The 18,307-nt window shown below is 37.6% G+C and overlaps 1 protein-coding gene across 1 annotated transcript in view; it reads right to left on the bottom strand.

Moving 5' to 3' along the window:
- LOC117288632 (3'(2'),5'-bisphosphate nucleotidase 1-like) overlaps nucleotides 1-15,382 on the bottom strand; it is a 35,357-nt gene extending 19,975 nt beyond the window's left edge. Inside the window, exon 1 of the mRNA XM_033769556.1 lies at nucleotides 15,156-15,382. Coding sequence (XP_033625447.1) covers nucleotides 15,156-15,281 — 126 coding nt within the window. The 5' untranslated portion in view covers nucleotides 15,282-15,382. The remainder of the gene's footprint in view (nucleotides 1-15,155) is intronic.
- Between the last annotated feature and the right edge of the window lie 2,925 nt (nucleotides 15,383-18,307).

Consider the following 18,307-nt stretch of genomic DNA (forward strand, 5'->3'; position numbering starts at 1 on the left):
CATGAGCTCTGACTAAGAAGTAAGATAAATCCAGGCACCTCTGATCAGCAAAACAACTGCCTGTGCAACACAACATTAAAGTTGAATTGTATTTTGCAAATGACATCCTTGCTTAAAATTCACAGTAAATATTTTAAAGAAATGTTAAACTGTTAGGTTTGGGATTTATTTTTGTTTTGTTTCCAAAAAAGCTTTATACTGCTTTAGATTGTTATTGGAGGCCTATAAGATTATCTGGCAATTTTTTTAATTTTTTTTTTAATCAGCAAAAATTACTTGTGCTCAAACAGAATGGGGGGGGGGGACTCTTCTACCACATACCATTCATGAATCAGCCGTGTGATTATTGATACAGAAAAGATGTAATCAGTTCGATTCTCCAAACCCTAATCAGAACATGGGAGGCAAGAAAGACTTTGCGAGATAACTAAAAAAACTCTGAGCTGCTTTTGTCATTCTCCAACAACGGTGGTGTCTCATTTCATCAATTTCTTTTTTTTTCTTTTTTCTTTTTTATCTTCTCTCCCTCCAGGGGCCTTCACACCATTGTTGTAAAACACTGACGTCATCGCCTGAGCATTCCTGAAGGGGACTACTGCTAAATCGGATAAGGAGGCAGTCTTTATGGGTCAACGAAGGAACAGGGTCTCCTTTCTCCATCAGACGTTGGGACTCTCCGCTCCGTCCGTGAGAGTAATAGACAAACTTTGCGCATGTAGCAACTATGACGTAGGCAACAGTGGAGTGTCTGACCATATATGGAGAAATCTGTTTTGATTTTGATCAGGCTGGAGTTTCATTGAACCAGGGCTCTCTCTCTCTCTTGCTCTGTGGATGCATTAAGGCAGCCGGACATATCTATGCCCACCAGCACTCACAGAGAATCAGTATGGGACTCAATCAAACCCATTCACAAAATCCCTTCACGTGTCTCCTTTTTAGTTTGGACCTAATGATATTCATATAATTGTCACTTTCTCTCAGTTTGTCCTTATTATCGATTTTCCTTTAGACTGAAATATATTGAAAGATGTAAAGTGTACAATGATTTTGTGTTCCCTTTCAAATAGCAGTTTAAGTTTTGGCCAAGCATGTTGTCATTCTCACTATCTTCAATAGATAATAATAAAGTTTTTTTATTTATTTATTTATTTATCCGATGTAAAAAATTCATTAAAGTAACATAAATTATTGTGGTCTTTAGAGTAAAATGTATAAAAGAGTTGGAATAAATACCTTAAGCGGTTGTTTAACAAATGGCAGGGTCATGGGCTTGTAGTATTTGGCTCAGTCCTTTATTGCATGGCCACAACCCAATCAAGGTTGTAAATGGTCCTATGAGACCACATCACTACTCTTTCCCTTTTATAAATGCCCTTTTTGTTAATAAGTAGTACTAAGTCTGCGCCTCATTCGTTAATTACTTACTATTTTTCCCCACCTCTTCCCACCCTTGATATTGTCCTTTGTGTTTCCATCTTCTTGTGGCCAAGCCAGTCCCTTCCTTTCAACCCCCCCCCCCCATTTGTCCCCCTATTAATTGTTTACCCCTTGTTTTTTTCTGTATGCTTTCTAACCCACTTCATGTATTTCCACTTCACTGCTTATGTTTCACTTAGTTACCTGTTCATGTTTGTTGTGTTGTCATTTAGTCTTCCAGAAAGACTCTGCTAGGGTCGAAACGTCAGGCCATTAACTATTTTTTGCATTTATACCATCGGTCCATTTAGTTGGTAAGTTGTTTGCAACAGCTAATTTTATTTTCTCAAGTTTAGTAATATGCGTAAAAATGTAAAACTTTTCTAAATCTCATTACATTTTCAGGCAGCTAACAGTTCTGACTGGCTCCCCTGTACAAAGATATTGTCTCAAAGTTGGTAGAGCGCCAGCATGTTAAACTCTGTTTAGCTCTTTGGTTCAAATCCTGCTCCAGTAAAATGTTCTTTATTCAACCCCCAAATCATTTAACATTACGAAAGTCAGTTTCCCTCATTGTTTATTATAAAATAAAACCTAGTCATCTAAGAGATGCAGACTGCAGATGAGTGCATTTTGCGTAATGATTATTATAGAAGCTGTCATCAATATTGCGGGCGGCCCATTCTCAACTCAATTTTTCCTCAGGTAAACATTTTGTTGTTGTGTAACAACACGAAAAGAGACAAATAACAATAAAGATAACTTTGAAGACTCGGAGAGTTAGCAAAGCAGTATTCTTTGAGGTGTGAACAATTGTCAGGAAGGCTCGTAAATCAACAGCGAAATTTGACAGCACTTATGTACAATTTGTACGCTCCACGTCAGGCTACGACTTTGAAACAATGCAACATGCTGCGTAGGTATTGTGAAACAACAGCACAGGGTTAAGCAGTGCATACAAAAAAATGGCAGATGTTTCAAACTGCAATAATAAAACAAAATTATGTTTTTTTTTCCTTCAAAATGACAGAGCGAAAAATTCATCATATTTTTCCATTTTTATAACCCTAGCCTTGAAAGTTACCATTGAACTTTTTTTGCATCCCCTCCATGATACAAGTATATCAATATTAAATTTACATAGACATACGCGGTATAATCTTCCATTGATATCTCGATAGTGGAGCTTGTTTGCAATACTGAACAGATACAGATACCGTAAAGCAATTGTTTAAGCCAAAATAAAATCAGTTATTCACCTGCCATTTATAGTTCTACCTTAACGCTCAGATGAATATTTCAGTTCAATAAATAGCAAGGATGGATAAGTTACCACAAAGTCGCATGTTAATAAGTGTTGCTTTTGAAGAATTTGGGCAAGAAACATCTACATCATTTCACAATACAGAAGGAGAGTCTCAACATGTTAACTTTAGAATTGGATGCCTGAAAAACCTGTGCCGTCAAAATGTACATTTAAGCAAATGTGTGTAAATATCAATAATTTTTCTATATTAGAATATAAATGATAGTGTAGGTGATGAGTGTTTACATTTTTATTTCATTCATAAATTCAAGTTTCTTGGACAGGCAAAATATAAGTGGGGCACCAGTCGCAAAAGTGCAAAATGTTTGGAACTTCTGTTGGGAAAGATTTTCTTGTGCTTAAAGGATGTTTTTGCTAAGCACAGTAATATCATGCTCATAAAATAAGACTACCAGGCAAAATACTGTGTCGCATGTTCCATTTGTGACTGACATCCTGCATGTGGCTTAGCTGAAACTTTTTAGCAAAATTGTTTGCTTAAGCATGTCTACAAAGTTGGACCCTTGTATGTTTTTCTACTCTCGGCAAATGTGTGTGATCATCAGATACTGGATACATACCACAGAGGGGGAAGAGTACACGTTTGGTTCTACATACAAAATGATTCAGCAAAGATCATTATCCTAAATTCATATTTACAGAACAACTCATATGTACCATGTAAGCCCTTGCCACAAGAGAAACCTGATAAAAAAAACTGTGCACTGCACAGAGTCTGCACTCATTGCAAGGCAACCTGTATTTTGAATACCTCTGTGGGTCATTTTTACTTTATTATGTATTTTTAATTCTTGGTGCAATTTTTGTTTTATATAAGATCTTGTTTGGATTCTTTGTATTTGTTCGCCTACCAGCCTGTTTCAGCTATTTGCCATTACAATTAACTTGACTTACTTTATTCATATTCTTTTGTGATCATATATTTTAACCCCATACATTCCTCATAGTTTTTAACATTAAAGGGAAGGTACACATTTGGTAATTGTCAAAGACCAGTCTTCTCACTTGGTGTATCCCATCATAACCATAAAATAACAAGCCTGTGAAAATTTGGGCTCAATTGGTCATCCAAGTTGCGAGAAAACGATGAAAGAAAAAACACCCTTGTTGGGCGAAATGGTGTGCTTTCAGATAAGAATAAAAGACTGTTAGCTAGAAGTCTTTTATTATTTTAGTGAGAAATTACCTCTTTCTCAAAAACTACGTTACTTCAAAGGAAGTCGTTTCCCACAATGTTTTATAACATCAACAGCTCTCCAATGCTTGTTACCAAGTCAGTTTTTAAGTTAATATTTGTTTTGAGTAATTACCAAATGTGTACCTTCCCTTTAATTGGTTTTATTATTCAATGTTGTTCAAATTTATCAGACTGAAAATCAACATTTTGAACAAACACACAAGGCCGCTGGACTTGTCCAGTCTTAATTCTGCTGGTCAGATGCTAAAAACAACTATGTAAATTTAGAGCCCTGATGAGGGCATGGTTATGTTGTCACTTGTTTCCTTTTAACTTGTACTGTTATTGCACCACATTTTGTATTGATCCTCAGCCTAATAATAATTCATTCAAAATATTGATACTAATAGACTCAATATCTGGTGACTGAGACGTATTAGTGTGGGTTCGAAGCCCGGTCGTAACACTTGTGTCATTGAGCAAGACATTGAATTTATTATTGCTTCCCTTAACCCAGGAGTAACCCATCATAGATACCTGTCTGTGTGGATATTTTTTATGACTATGACCCCATGTGCCCATTTGACTGTCAATGCTACACAATTATTTATCACACATCCAATAACCAAATAATTGCCAATAACAGAGAAAGAATCTGCTAGGGTCAAAACGTCAGGCCATCCGATTTTTTTCATTTTTTTTGTTCATTGATACCAAAATGTCCTTTTAGTAGGTAAGCAGTTCCCAACAGCTAATTCTATTTTCTCATAACAGGATGAATATGAAACCAAAAGAACTGCTTGGTTTTGGATGTGGGTGGGAAAACCTACACAATCCGGTAGGGACTGAAAACCCAATCCAGATGCAAGGCTCTGATCACCGAGAGAAAAACCACTGAGCAGTCAGATCCCTAGACTTGACTCAAGTCCCAATCCTGTGAGAGTCCTTTTTATTTTCAGTCCCATTGCCTGATGACAGAAAACTTTTGCGTGGTCGGAATCCCCCAACCAGTTTGAACCTGTGCCCATTCTCGGGACTACAATAGCTCAATTTTGATGGTGAGGGCACACTATGGCCTGTTTGCTAGTTGGCGCGATACTATTAGGGACCTCTCACATGAGAACGGGACTTGAATCAAGTCTACCTGATCCCTGATAAGAGATGCTCCAAGACTTCTCCTCACATCACTCAAGATCATTCTTTAAATTAATTGAAGCAGTTAATGCCATCACTCCACATCAACCCACTTCATTCTGCCGCATTTTATTACTAAACAGCAAAATGCATTGCAATATTTCTCAGCTAAACGTCCCGTCCGAAGGACAAATAGCAATATTTCTCAGTAAAAAATGCCACATGGTAAAAACACTGATTCTAAACAACATGTTAATGTCTGTATTTACTTCATGGTATTTTTCCTTGTGTGATATACTTTCCATTATTAATGTTATTTTTTGCTTTACATCTCTGGTGATAAAACCAAGTATTTCTATATAGCTCCCAGGCATGAGGGACACCTGTAAACAAGGGTGCTTGCAAAGAACCAGAAACACCAGGGTTAACCCCTACTCTGGCTTTCAAAGGGGCCATCCACAGCGAACATCCCAACAATTTCCATCATGTAAAAATGAAATCCAAACATAATTTCAGTTCAGAAAAAAATCTTGTTTGGCAGATACATGTAGACATGCATGCACCTTTTAATAATATATTAATAAATACCCCAGACAGTTTCGCTACTCCTATTGGTAGAGAGCACGTCACGTGGGGGTGTTTAAACGGTTGTTAATCACCAGCTGGAGCTGTTTATAACTGGCTGGATTCCGCGTGTCGGGCGCGCGCGTAGGCCAATATTATCACGCGGAAGCCAACTAATAGCTATTATTAACAGCACGTAATCTATTGCGTACACACAACCCACGCGCATCAAACAGATTCTTCACAAAGTTTTTTTTTTTTTTTTTTTTTTTTTTTCGAATTTTCAAGTGTCAAAGTGTCTATAATTGTATTTTTTCACGTTTTTTAACAAAAGGGCATTAATGAATGGAAATAAAAGAGTAGTGACTCGTTCTTAAGCGTCCGTTTAAAACCATGAGGGCCGTTTAAGAACTTGTCGCTACCCTTTTATCCCTTATTTATTTCAATGAAGCAGGGTAATCGTAGACATTCTGTAAAACGAAAATTTCATCGCTTACTCTTGTGAGAATACAAAAGATGAAACTGTCTATATGGTAGTAATCCAAGTGAATCATTATTCAGCACAAAATAGGGAAAATGTGTTTTTTTAAGCTCCAAAATTTCATTATTTGTTTCCGCAAAAATTCTACTCTCCTGATTTTTAATTAAATTCTTGATAACAAAAACATAAAACACAATCAAACAATCAATGAAACAAAACTAATCAATGATGAATATTGGAAATTTTGTTTGAGTTTGTACGAACTGAGTTCATTAACCTTTTTAGTCAGTAAGATGTAAATGAAAAACAATTTCTTTTTTTTTTTATGTTGTTGCTGTTGCAATTGTTGTTGCTCATTTAGCATACCATGTGATATATGATTTAAGATCTACTACAGCAATGTAAATGTACATATGGGATATTTGTACACTTGCATTTTGTATTCCAAAACCTCTGTGTTTATTTTTGTTTCAAGGGGGTAGATTCCATTAATTTTGCAAATTTTCTAAGACTGCTAAAATGTTCTGCACTTTCAAAACAAAACTAAAATAGTCACAACTTTTGCAGTTTTTATCTCTTGTTAGAGTGATTACATAACGTACGATGGTTTGTTTTTTTTCCTACAAAGCCAAATCTTCAATTTTAAGAGAGAACAAAATCTACAAAAATCTACAAAAATCTACAAAAAATTGTGTTACATAAAAAAATTAATTGTTTACTCCTTACTTTTTTGCTGTGTGCTTTCTGATTCTCTCTCGCATGTATTTATACTTGACTGCATTTTTACCTGTTCATGTATATTGTGTTGTATTGTCAATTAACCTTCGATAAAGACTCTGGTATGTAATGGTTGATACAACAGGCTATTAACTATTTTTTTCATAAAATAATTCACTTGATTTCAACAATTGATGTAAAACGTTTTCAACGATGTATGATTTCTTAGAATAACTCAGGTGACTGATAAAAGGGCTTCCAAATTCCTACCTTAAGATCATCAAACAGTAGCTCCCAGGTTCTAATGATGGCATTAACTACTTTTTTATAAGGTTAAGTTTCTTTCAAAAGAAACCTTGTAAAAAAAAGTGTTTAAATAATAGCCTTTAATAGACATTTATGATTTCCACTGACGATAACAAAACAATTTTTAACCAAACTACAATTGATCTGATTACAATTTCACATCACATAGTTTCTTCATAGAAACTATGCAGTTTTTTCTCCAGTAGACTTCCTTTTTTATTTGAAGAGGCTGTACTTGGTATGATTGTCACTCTTAAAAAGATAAGTCAAATATGAATTGGGTCTCAAAAACCTGATGAATTCATCACTGCAAAACCTATCTTTCTGAATGTTTGTATATAATTATACTCAGCGCCTTGAGTACCCTTGTTTGGTAAATACGTGCGCTATATACGTAAGACTTTGATATTATTATTATTATTATTATTAATGTGCATGTAATTACATACAGGCTACTTGTTTCTTGTTTTGGGTGTTAAAAAGATCTCAGTGGTCTAGTTTGGTAAGACACTGCTCTAGAATTCGGTTCGGATCCAAATCGATTAATATTAAAATGCCTGTGATTTTCAGTAAAGTACCGAGTATACAGTGCTAACACACGTCTGTGTACGGAGAAAACCAAAATCAATTTTCTTTATCCCCGTTGTAAATTTCCATCTATTAAAAAAGAACTTGTAATAATTCTCCTCTATTGTGATTTCAAATGAGAGCGTTTTTGCCGTATGGTTCTCTTTGTCGGGGAACTGTTTCTATTGTTTTAAGTCCTTCAATGAATTTGGAAAAACGGTGTAAATTTTTATCCTGATGTACATAAGATAGCCCACTTTGCTTTAGACTAATGTTTGGTTCAATCAATCGCAAATGTTGTTTTGACCACTCCACTCCGCAAAAAGAAAAACACTGACTGTACAAGTACATCACACGCGTCTTCCGTTTCAGCAATCTAAACCAGAGCTTGGTCGTTCTACCTCCCTCCAAAATCATCCTGCCGCTCATCTTTCCCGAACATCCTCCCCCAATCATCATCATCATCATCGTGTAATTGCAAATTTGCAATTAAATAAGATAGATTAGGTAGGTCTGCCTCTGCCCTGCCTCCAGCCTTCCAGGGTCCGCTAAGCTGTTGTCCTTGACCCTTCCTTTTACATCCTCCTACCCTCACTCTTCCACTCCCGATCTTCAGGCTTTCCTAAAGGATCATTCTTTATCTCTTCTTCCATTTCTAAATGGATGCTGCTATACTCCAAGACAGTCTATCCCCTTGGTACGAAGAGTTACGTACTTCCGGCTCTCACAAGATAGGGCAAGCTAACCATGGACTCGTACAGGCTGCCTTGGATATGTACACACACTGTATACAAGCCACGTCTGTTAACTTGCATTACATTTCTGGCCACTGTTATCTTACTAAAAAAGAAGGGGAGGGCTTCAACAAAATATAGATAAATTCTAGTATCTCTTCTTTGATCTAAAAACACCAAAAGAAATCAGATTTAATTTTAACATTCTTAAAATTTAAAAGTGTTTGTATTCCGGTTTTGCCTAGTAAACTCAAACTTATTAACCCAATTAAAAACAAAGGTTCATGGAATTATTATGGGGAATGAGATAGGATTCTCTTAGTGCTTGTTCAATTAAAAAAAATTTATGAGTTAAAGGCAGTGGACACTATTGGTAATTACTCAAAATAATTATCAGCATAAAACCTCACTTGGTAACGAGTAATGGGGAGAGGTTGGCAGTATAAAACATTGAGAGAAATGGCTCCCTCTGAAGGGACGTAGTTTTCGAGAAAGAAGTAATTTTCCACGAATTTCATTTCGAGACATCAAGTTTAGAGTTGAGGTCTTGAAATCAAGCATCTGAAAGCACACAACTTCGTGTGATCATGTTGTTTTTTCTTTCATAGTTATCTCGCAACTCCGATGACCAATCAAGCTAAAATTTTCGCAGGTTTGTTATTTTATGTATATGTTGAGATACACCAAGTGAGAAGACTGGTCTTTGACAATTACCAATAGTGTCCATTGTCTTTAAACTGTCTAGAAAGCTCTTTCGCATAACGATGATCGTCTATTCTATTTCTACTGGTTCAAAATCTCTTGGAGACACATCTCTTTCTATAGCTGGTCCCAAACAGTGGAACTCTATCCCCATCAATATAAGGAAAGCTCTTTCTATCACCTTATTCAGGAAATGTCTTAAACCATTGTTTTTCATGTCACCCCAGTCTTTGTCTTCTTGTTTCTCGCCTTTTCCTTTTCAGTGCTTCAATAATTTTTGTAAAGGCGCTATATAAATACATATTTATTATTATACATATACATGTATTATTTTTATTGAGAAATGAATTCTGGTCCAGTAAACATTTTGAGCTACAAGCTCTGTGGTCTTGTGGAATTTTACCCCAAATTCAAGCCTTGAACATGTTTTTCGCAGCTTTGTGTCTTCACCTCCTAAGATCTAATTCAGTCTTGATATTTTCTATAATCCTATAAATCCCCAACACAATGGCTAAATAATAATTGCAAAATACATTGCAGCAAGTAGTACACGATGCACAGCGCTAATAAATACACCCCTGAATTCTGACATTCGGTATGGGGGGGGGGGGGGGTACACAGGGACAGAGCAACCACTGCTGCTTCTGACGCCCCCTTAAACTGAGTTGTTTAATACAAAGCCGCGTACATGTAGTCGTGCTTTCAGAATCAATTAGTATTTGTGCATCTTTAATGCTGTTGTCTGTGGTGGTGGCTGAATGCTTTGGGCAATATCATCATCAAAGACAGGCCGTTTCTACCAAGTTAATTAATGTGCACACATCATGATTATAGGCCAAAGAAGACTGGGTTTGATACTACCATACAGCCTCTGCCAACACACGGGGCCCTAAGAACCACTGCATGAACATGCTATTATTAGTACCAGTTTGACAATACTTGCTGTACATGCAGTATCATGTCATTGAAATTACTGTAATTACAATTAGGGCGTAAATTCTACAACTGAAACAGCCATTTTGTTTTATTTACTAGTGTATTATACATGGCAAGTTGTGTTCAGGATAAATTGCCTTATTTGGTTGGCTGTTATTTATTTTGTTAATTAAAAATTTATTGAATTCTTGGCGGGTATTTTTGAGAATAACTGTAGTACATGGTACTTTCAGGTTACCAAAGGATCCAACAGCAATCAAGCCATTGCAAAAGACAACATGAAAAGAACTGAAAACTGGAAATATAACACATTCTACAAGTGCCAGAGTGTTCTCATTTATGTTTTGGGTTTTTTATTTTTTTAGAAATGAATCAATCTTAGCGTCCAGCGTGACGTGGTCGAGCAAATAAGAGCATCGGATTCGAGCTCTGGTGTGTCTCATCAGCAGAGTGTGGGTTCGAGTCCCTGTCATGACATTATGTCATTTTAAAGCAATACATCCATTGCTGTGTCATTCTGATTGGACATAAAGCTGTAGGTCCATGTAGAATAACCCAGAGGAGTTTTTAGTTTTATGGAAATTATTTAAAAGGTCTTATTTTGAAGATACTTTTAGATTACATGTATGTTGTCCGAAATGAAATATAAATTGAATTAATGTCAGTCTTAGTCTGTCAACTTTCACCTGATTTTGATATTTTCTATTGTGTACATGGACCCAGTACAAGACTTGAAGTTTAACTCTGAACAGTCTAATATCCTTGTACTGCTAAAGTGAAGGATTCAGAAGGACTGGGGCAAGTAGGCCCAAAACAACAACAGCTGAAATCACAGGGTCAGTTACATGTACCAATATTGTCTAAAAGTCCAAACGATTTGATGTGGAGTGACATAGGAGAAGAGGATAATGGAGGAATTTGGCCACACGCTAGCCAATAAGCCATTTTGAGGTATGGTGTCAGCACATAATGTAATAGGGCACTATTTGATTTGGGTAAATTTGTCTGAATATACCCAAACCGGTGTACTCTCGCTTCATTTTCACTGCGTACGTAGCACGTGGACCCTGATTTCTCAAAGTCTGCACGCAGTCGCAGTGAGTATGAACCGGCCATTATGTCCACCATACCTCAAAAAGTCCAATACCTGCAGGAAGTGAATACACGTGACAGGAAATTATAAAAGATACACAACTTGTATGGTAAAAACACAGGAACAATTAACATGCATGTTGAATGTTGAATGTGTACTTCATCTTTCAAAATTGGACATAAACAAGATTTTGTTCAAATAAAGCAACTTTAGCAACAGCTACGACCATTGGCCGAGACGAAAACGTTGGAGTTTTGGACTTTTCGGCATTCCGGCCAGAGCTACTGCCATCAATTTGGACTGGATCTTAAACTGAATATTAAATGCAATTCTACCATTTCACTTCATTTCATTTATTCTGGTTGTGAAGCCAACGACTCTCAAAAAGCAAAATTTATTCCTGTACTAGCCGAGAACGATTCTTAGAACCCAATGGAGAGAAGACAAGGAAGGAAGTTTCAGTTTTAGATGTGGGAGGAAAACCTTCAGGGCTTGAATTTGACACTGGACCCCCAGGCCTGAGACCAGTGATTTTAGCCTTGGGCCTGTAGTGTAAACTAAGGCAATGTTTAACATCTCTAACAGAAAGAAATGATGTTCAAATGTTGACTTTGAGTCTAGTAAAACAATGATGTTGACTATCAAAACATTCTAATCCACAACATAAATGAGATACTCTTGGTGCTTGTTCAAATAAAAATTGTACATTAAGTAGCGTGTTAAAAATCTGTGGAAAGTTCCTTCTTCAATGAAGATTTTGGTCTTGTGAAATAAATTCTTGTCCAGTACACATTTTAAGCTACACGCCCTGCAATCTTATGCCAGAGAATTGTTCCAGAGAAAACCAGTCAGGTAGGGACTGAGACCCCAATCAACATACATGTAGTGCCCGAGACCCAAATCAACATAGTGCCCACTAAGACTTAATGCCCACTACATCGGTGGGATTAGAACCAGTGTCCTATAGACGATGTGACCTATGCTTACATTCAAACCGCCCTCTGTTGAAAACAAAACACTGTATACGTCATGTTTCGCCGGGCAAAAAGACACGTAGTCATGGTAAGATTGCATACACTTTCTAGCTGGCTGCCAAAACACAGGTTTTGCCCGGAGGTATGCGCGCGAATCATGTTATGGTTTTCGTGTGATGTCAGGGGTCACATCGTCTTTAGGTGGAAGAAGAGGAAAGATACCACTACGCCCACCCAAGCCCGACCTCGACTACATTAATGTAGAGTAGTGGTAAGAGAACCTCTGCTTTATTGCTGGATACTAATGATACCCAGACGCCCACATCTTGTACTCATTACCCAAACAAGTTTCTCTACATTTTAATGCTTGATTTGTACTGGTACCTGCCACTCACTCCACCGCTGAGAAACAGATTTAAGTGCAGTATTGCCACAAAACAGTGCTTTGTACAGAAATAAAGCCAGATAAAGAAGGAAAAAGTCAGCAGAAAAATGGTTTTAGAAAGTATAAAATGACAGGGCTAGACAGCTCAGATGGTCAAGCGTTGGGATGTTAACCGAAGGTCGCTGGTTCAAATCCTGCTCCTGGTCAATTCGTCTTTGTTCTGATGAGGAAGTTGTTCTTATTCTTAACCTGATAACCACTCTGGTGTTAAAAGTTCTTAACAGGTACATGTACTCTATGCAGTAGTGGTTACTCTTCGGGAATGTTGCTTTTTTAGAATATTGCTGTCACATTCAAACCCTGACTAAACGATACAAGACATCATATAAGTGAACTTAATCACTGTAAAAAAACCTCATAGCCTTGACTTTCATCTTTGAGAGGGCAGGGCCTTTTTCATTTTGCAAAGGGGCACTTCCAATAGAAAACCTTAACGTTATGAAAACTTTTGAAGGGGCACCAATGCCTAGGCATGAGGTAATCTGTATGAAGGGAGCTTGCTAATAATATGTGAACCAGCAATGCCAGAGATAAATTCCCTACTCAACCACAAAGTGTTCTGGGTTCTTTTATGAGCACTACAGGCGATCCTAGTAGATGAAACCTACCTGCTTAATTTCCCATGTGAAAGACAAAGCAATTACAGAGCTGCCAGCAATTGCATAAATACTAGCAATCCGGGAGACTTTGTATACTTGTATATTGTCCAAACCAACAGCAGACGAACTGCCAATTACAGGACAGAAAATATTATCCATGACACTTTTATAACAAAAGAAACAATGGTGGTCATGTACAGCATGCGAGCTGTTACCCTTCTTTTCTGCAATCAAGCGATTCTGGTTCAACAAAAATGCATTTATGACAAAAGAGTGCAAGTTATCATTTAGCCTAACATGTTTTTTTCTTGTTGAGTTACAGTCACAAACAAATTACTTTTTCTTGCTGGCACCAGGCAAAATGTTTGTCTGCACTATAATATATTTATTTGCAATTTAGAGATACAATACATGTAGATAATTAGTATCACTCAGAAAATCTGAAAACTTAAAACCAGGGGTGAGAGTCATTACTAACGAAAAAGTCTACCTTTTGGTAACCCCAGGGGGTTATAGATTCCATGGAGCTTTTGGAAACACTATCCAAAGCACTAGAAAAGTAGACCAATGAGCAGGATTTCTTTATTTGTGGAAAAAAATATTGTCTGATTTTTTTCACCAGGCCGACATAAAAAGTCTGAATTCATCCAAAAGTCTGAACAATCTCATCCCTGTAAAACTTAATAAGCTGCATGAACCTGATACCTAGTGACAAACTCTTAACAATCCATGTCAAGAATATAGAGTATTCTGTGTGTGTAAATGTCGGTGTCACATTGATAGTGTCAGGCCGAATCCGAATCGGTGGTTACGGCTGCGGCTACGACCGTTGCCAGGGGTGTTGCTAAGGGTGTCCTATACCTCAATGCATGATGACGCGACGATCCAGCCGTAACCGTAGCCGTAGCCGCCAATTCGGATCCGGCCTCAGTCACTGAGTGTCAGTGTCGGTCACAATGAAAGTGTCACTGGGTGTCTGTAACTAAGGCCGCAAAATCATCAGTCTGTTGTTCTATTTTATCACGTGATAGGAAAGCCCCACACATTGCCAATACGCAGAACTACCTCTAATTCTTCTTAGCCCTAGCCCCATACATAGCATCAGGCACAGTGATAGCCTTTCAAATGAAAACTCGCTGACGCTGTTCAAACAGGAGTAGTTGCCAGCTCCAAGATTCTTCAATACCAAATGGAGCTTGCATAATTGTTTTAACGTACTCTCCACTGGCAATGGTTAGTGGTAAATGGGGGGAAATATTTGCGAAAAAAACACAAGTTTCTAAAAAATCTAATTGAAAGATAATCACAGTTTCAGATGCTACATTAGTCAGTGCTGGGACTAGGGCTAAGATTAAGAAACAGTGAGATTCCAGCGTATAAAACCTGTGTATTATTATTATTATTATTAATGCCCATATTAGACCTTATCATGAATCCACCCCCCCCCCCCAGCTTGCTGATTTTTCTCAAGTGTCGAAAGGCATTGTGGGGAGGAACGGGGGCATTGTTTTCTCTGTATAATGGCACTACTGACTATTCTAATCTTAGTACAGAGTGTAGGCCGCCATGGGCTCAGCTCCACACACTATACCAATCCTGGACATTCACCACCAACCAAGATCAAAACACAAAATACATGATTTATGATGGCCAGCTTGACACAACAAGTTCAATTCAAGGCATGTCCATAATAAAGTAAAAGTATTGTGATAATAAAGAGGGAGAATACTGTGATAATCAGAGTATACTTTAGTGTTACCAGTCATGCCATTGTACTGTAGTGTTAGTGTTAGTGTATGTTTTACCAAGTAGGAAGTGTCAAGGAAGGTGACCGTTCATGGAGGTAGAATTTGAATTAAAAATGGGTTTTATATTTAACTCCACGATACACAGAAACTCCCACTCCCAGACAATCACAGCACAGACCCAACACACAGCAGTGCCAGTTGTAAAGTAATCGGGTAATCTTATTCATCTTACCTTCTGGACAATATTCAGAGAACCGTCCTTCATGATTTTTCTGATGATGCTCCCCGCTCTGTTGGCAATTGCCACAGAGGCCGAAACCAGCCGGACTATTAACGGTGTTGCGCTACTGGCTGCCATTTTTCCTCGGTCTTTTTCACTCAGCTTCAGCTAGATGAACTGCCGAAGAATAGGAAACTTTGCTTGCCCTCAACACTCACTCCAGTTAGCTAACCAACCTGTATCAGCTCTCTGCTGATGATCAGGTGCAAAGTCGTGTTTTTATAAAGTCCCTAAATCGCTGGTACGCGTTCTGACGGTACACGTGAAGACATGTTCAATACGGTTTCATTGTTGTAGTACCAGCGTATCTAAAGTTTTTACTTTTATTTTGTACCCAAAGAGGGCGGGCTACAGTCCATGGTAGCAGCACGGGCGAGTATGCACATTTTGCTTTTTGGGGGGTTTCCCGTCAATAGCTTATGGTTTTTCCATAGAGTAAGGACTCACTAATTGTTCTGAATCAGTGACATACTCTAAACTATATTCATATTATTTGGAATCAAAGTTTGTCATCAAATATATTTTAAGGCAAATATTTGATTTCAGAAAGAATGAAGTTGTTCGTTTGATGTGCTTTCTCATTCCGAAACGCGCGAAACTCTGCACAGTCTAGTACTCAGGTCACTTTCTTATACCATAACATTCTTAAAGGGTAGAATTAATCAAGTTTTATCGTTGCTATTTAGTAGGCTTACAACTACTGCAATACTAGTTACGGTGTGCTGTTGGTGGAAAATACGCTTTTTAGGACGGTGGTCAGGCCAAGGTCGATTATCCGCTGGACACTTTACACCCTAGACTAGTCCGCTAGTGTCTCAAGGGAATTCCCCATTGACTCGTACACGAACGAGCTTTGGTCTGTCTTGAGATAATAAAATTATTTCGTTAAAACACCTGACCCCACCGGTATATCCGTGGATCTGATACAATCCCTAGTAGACCATCTAACTTGACGACTGGGGTTGCTAGGTCAGCTGGTTTCTCGGTATAAATTATGACTAGTTTATTGAGATAAGCATTACAAGTTCTTAAACAAAACAGCAGGATTTATTTTAAACTTCCCATATGGACCCCCTTGTGCATAATACGAGAGTATTCGCTGAGAATGGACGCATTGTTCAGCCCGCAGCCGCCACGAAACTTTTTGCTCCCAAAAAGCCACATTTAATTTCTCTTTCCCTCAATTTGTTTTTCTCGAGGTTTACACAAAAGGCGACCGACCGTGTCTTAGCATGGCTCAGTCGTTCTATAAACCCTCAGAGGAGGATACTCCTGCCGTCGGCCGGGAGTAGTGTTACGTTATCGCAACTAGGCTCAGTCAGTATTAATGCTCACATGCAGCCGTAGGCATGCGTCAATGAGAGACTGAGAAAGGGCATCTCAAAATTATGAGTTAGTTTGTTTGTCTGGATGATCTCTTCCATCAAGGGAACTCAAACTCACGCAAGGGGGTATAAGCGCCAAGCTGTAAACAGCCAATCTCTCTCATACGAAATTGTTTGACGTCTGTTGAATGAATTGCACACATCAAGAAATTGTGATTTTAGTAACTAGACGACAATTTTTTTTCTAGTCAGTGAAATCAGCAGTTAGCTGGGGGATCTGAACCCACAACCTTGTGATGTGCAAGTCCAACAGTCCGAACTTGACAACCGGATATGCCCTAAGGTTTCATAAATTATGTGACTTGTTGGCACATTAAGTCATCATACATGCTATTGAAGAAGATGAAGGGCCAATGATTGTGAGACCACGGTCATATATAGGCCTAAATAATGGCATTTCATTTATTTTCTCAGTTAAAGCTTTCAAGTACCTATTCATGTATTGCTCTAGTAATTTTGATTCCGAAATGTGCACAAATAAAGAAGGAAGGGAGAAACTCTAATAAACACTGACAACTAGCCCACCTTTTTTCTGTCATCAAAAAGAACAGAGCCATCATTCTCTTTTGACTTTGCTCTTAATTTTTTAATTTTTCTTGTGTATAAATTTTCTCTCTGCTTTTTAAAATGTTTATATTACAATGTAAATCTGTATTTTAATTCAGTCTCAGGACTGCGACAAGCAGATGTTTTTACAATAAACCAGTAATAATTCATAAAGGTTTGAAACTGACTGTAAGGCTAACAGGCTTACATGCGGTTTTGAGTCCTCCTCCATGTTTTGACGAAGAAATTGTTGTATAGGGCGAACACTAATTATTAATGTCCGTAAAAAATTATTGACTTCATCTCCAAGAAACAAAAAAACGCCTTTCGTGAAATGAAAATGAGAGCATATAAATATCTTTGGGTTATTTGAAACTGTTTCCACTTTTGTATATAGCCGTTTCATGGCCAGGATTTGAACCTTCATTGGCACCTAGGTAACATAGATGAGTAATTGAGTAAGGGGATGGGACTTCGATTTCTGTACATCAAAATTGCCACTGCCCTCGTAGTGCTTTTCAATTGGGAAATTTTGTTCTTCTTAAAAATAAAAGTCGATCCAAAAAAGGGATTTTCCTTTTTTTAAATCAGGATTAATTTTTGTTTCAAGGTAATTTTACCCTTCAGGGACAACAGATCGCGGACGGGACGCGCTGACGGCCGCCAGCGCTAAAAATTATATTGACAAATTTTGCAACCCATTAATTATAAATAGCGCCCTCAGAGAAAGTGAGAAGAGCGCTTTACAGTCTTGAGTCAAACGTCGTTGTATGTTGTGTGTATGTGCTGATAGCAAGGCACCAGAGGGTAGGGTTGCCAATGTAAACTGAGCTGTGTAACCAAGAAGAGTGAAGATGAGTAGATGTGTGAGATAGGGCTCAAAACATCGTCAGCAAAACCCACCAATTCCGGAAATTGCCATGGAAAGAAGGTAGGAATGATGATGTATTGTTTGTTCTATTTTAATTTGTAATAACATGATAATAATTCGGCAGGAGGGTTACCATTATCGCAACCAGATAATAATAATAATAATAATAATAATAATAATAATAATAATAATAATAATAATAATAATAATAATAATAATAATAATAATAATAATAATAATAATAACTAGACATAAGAATTTGTTTGATAACAAATTCGAGGTGTTCGGATTTCTGGCCTGAA

Source organism: Asterias rubens, chromosome 1 (assembly GCF_902459465.1).
Source record: "Asterias rubens chromosome 1, eAstRub1.3, whole genome shotgun sequence".
NCBI lineage: Eukaryota > Metazoa > Echinodermata > Asteroidea > Forcipulatida > Asteriidae > Asterias > Asterias rubens.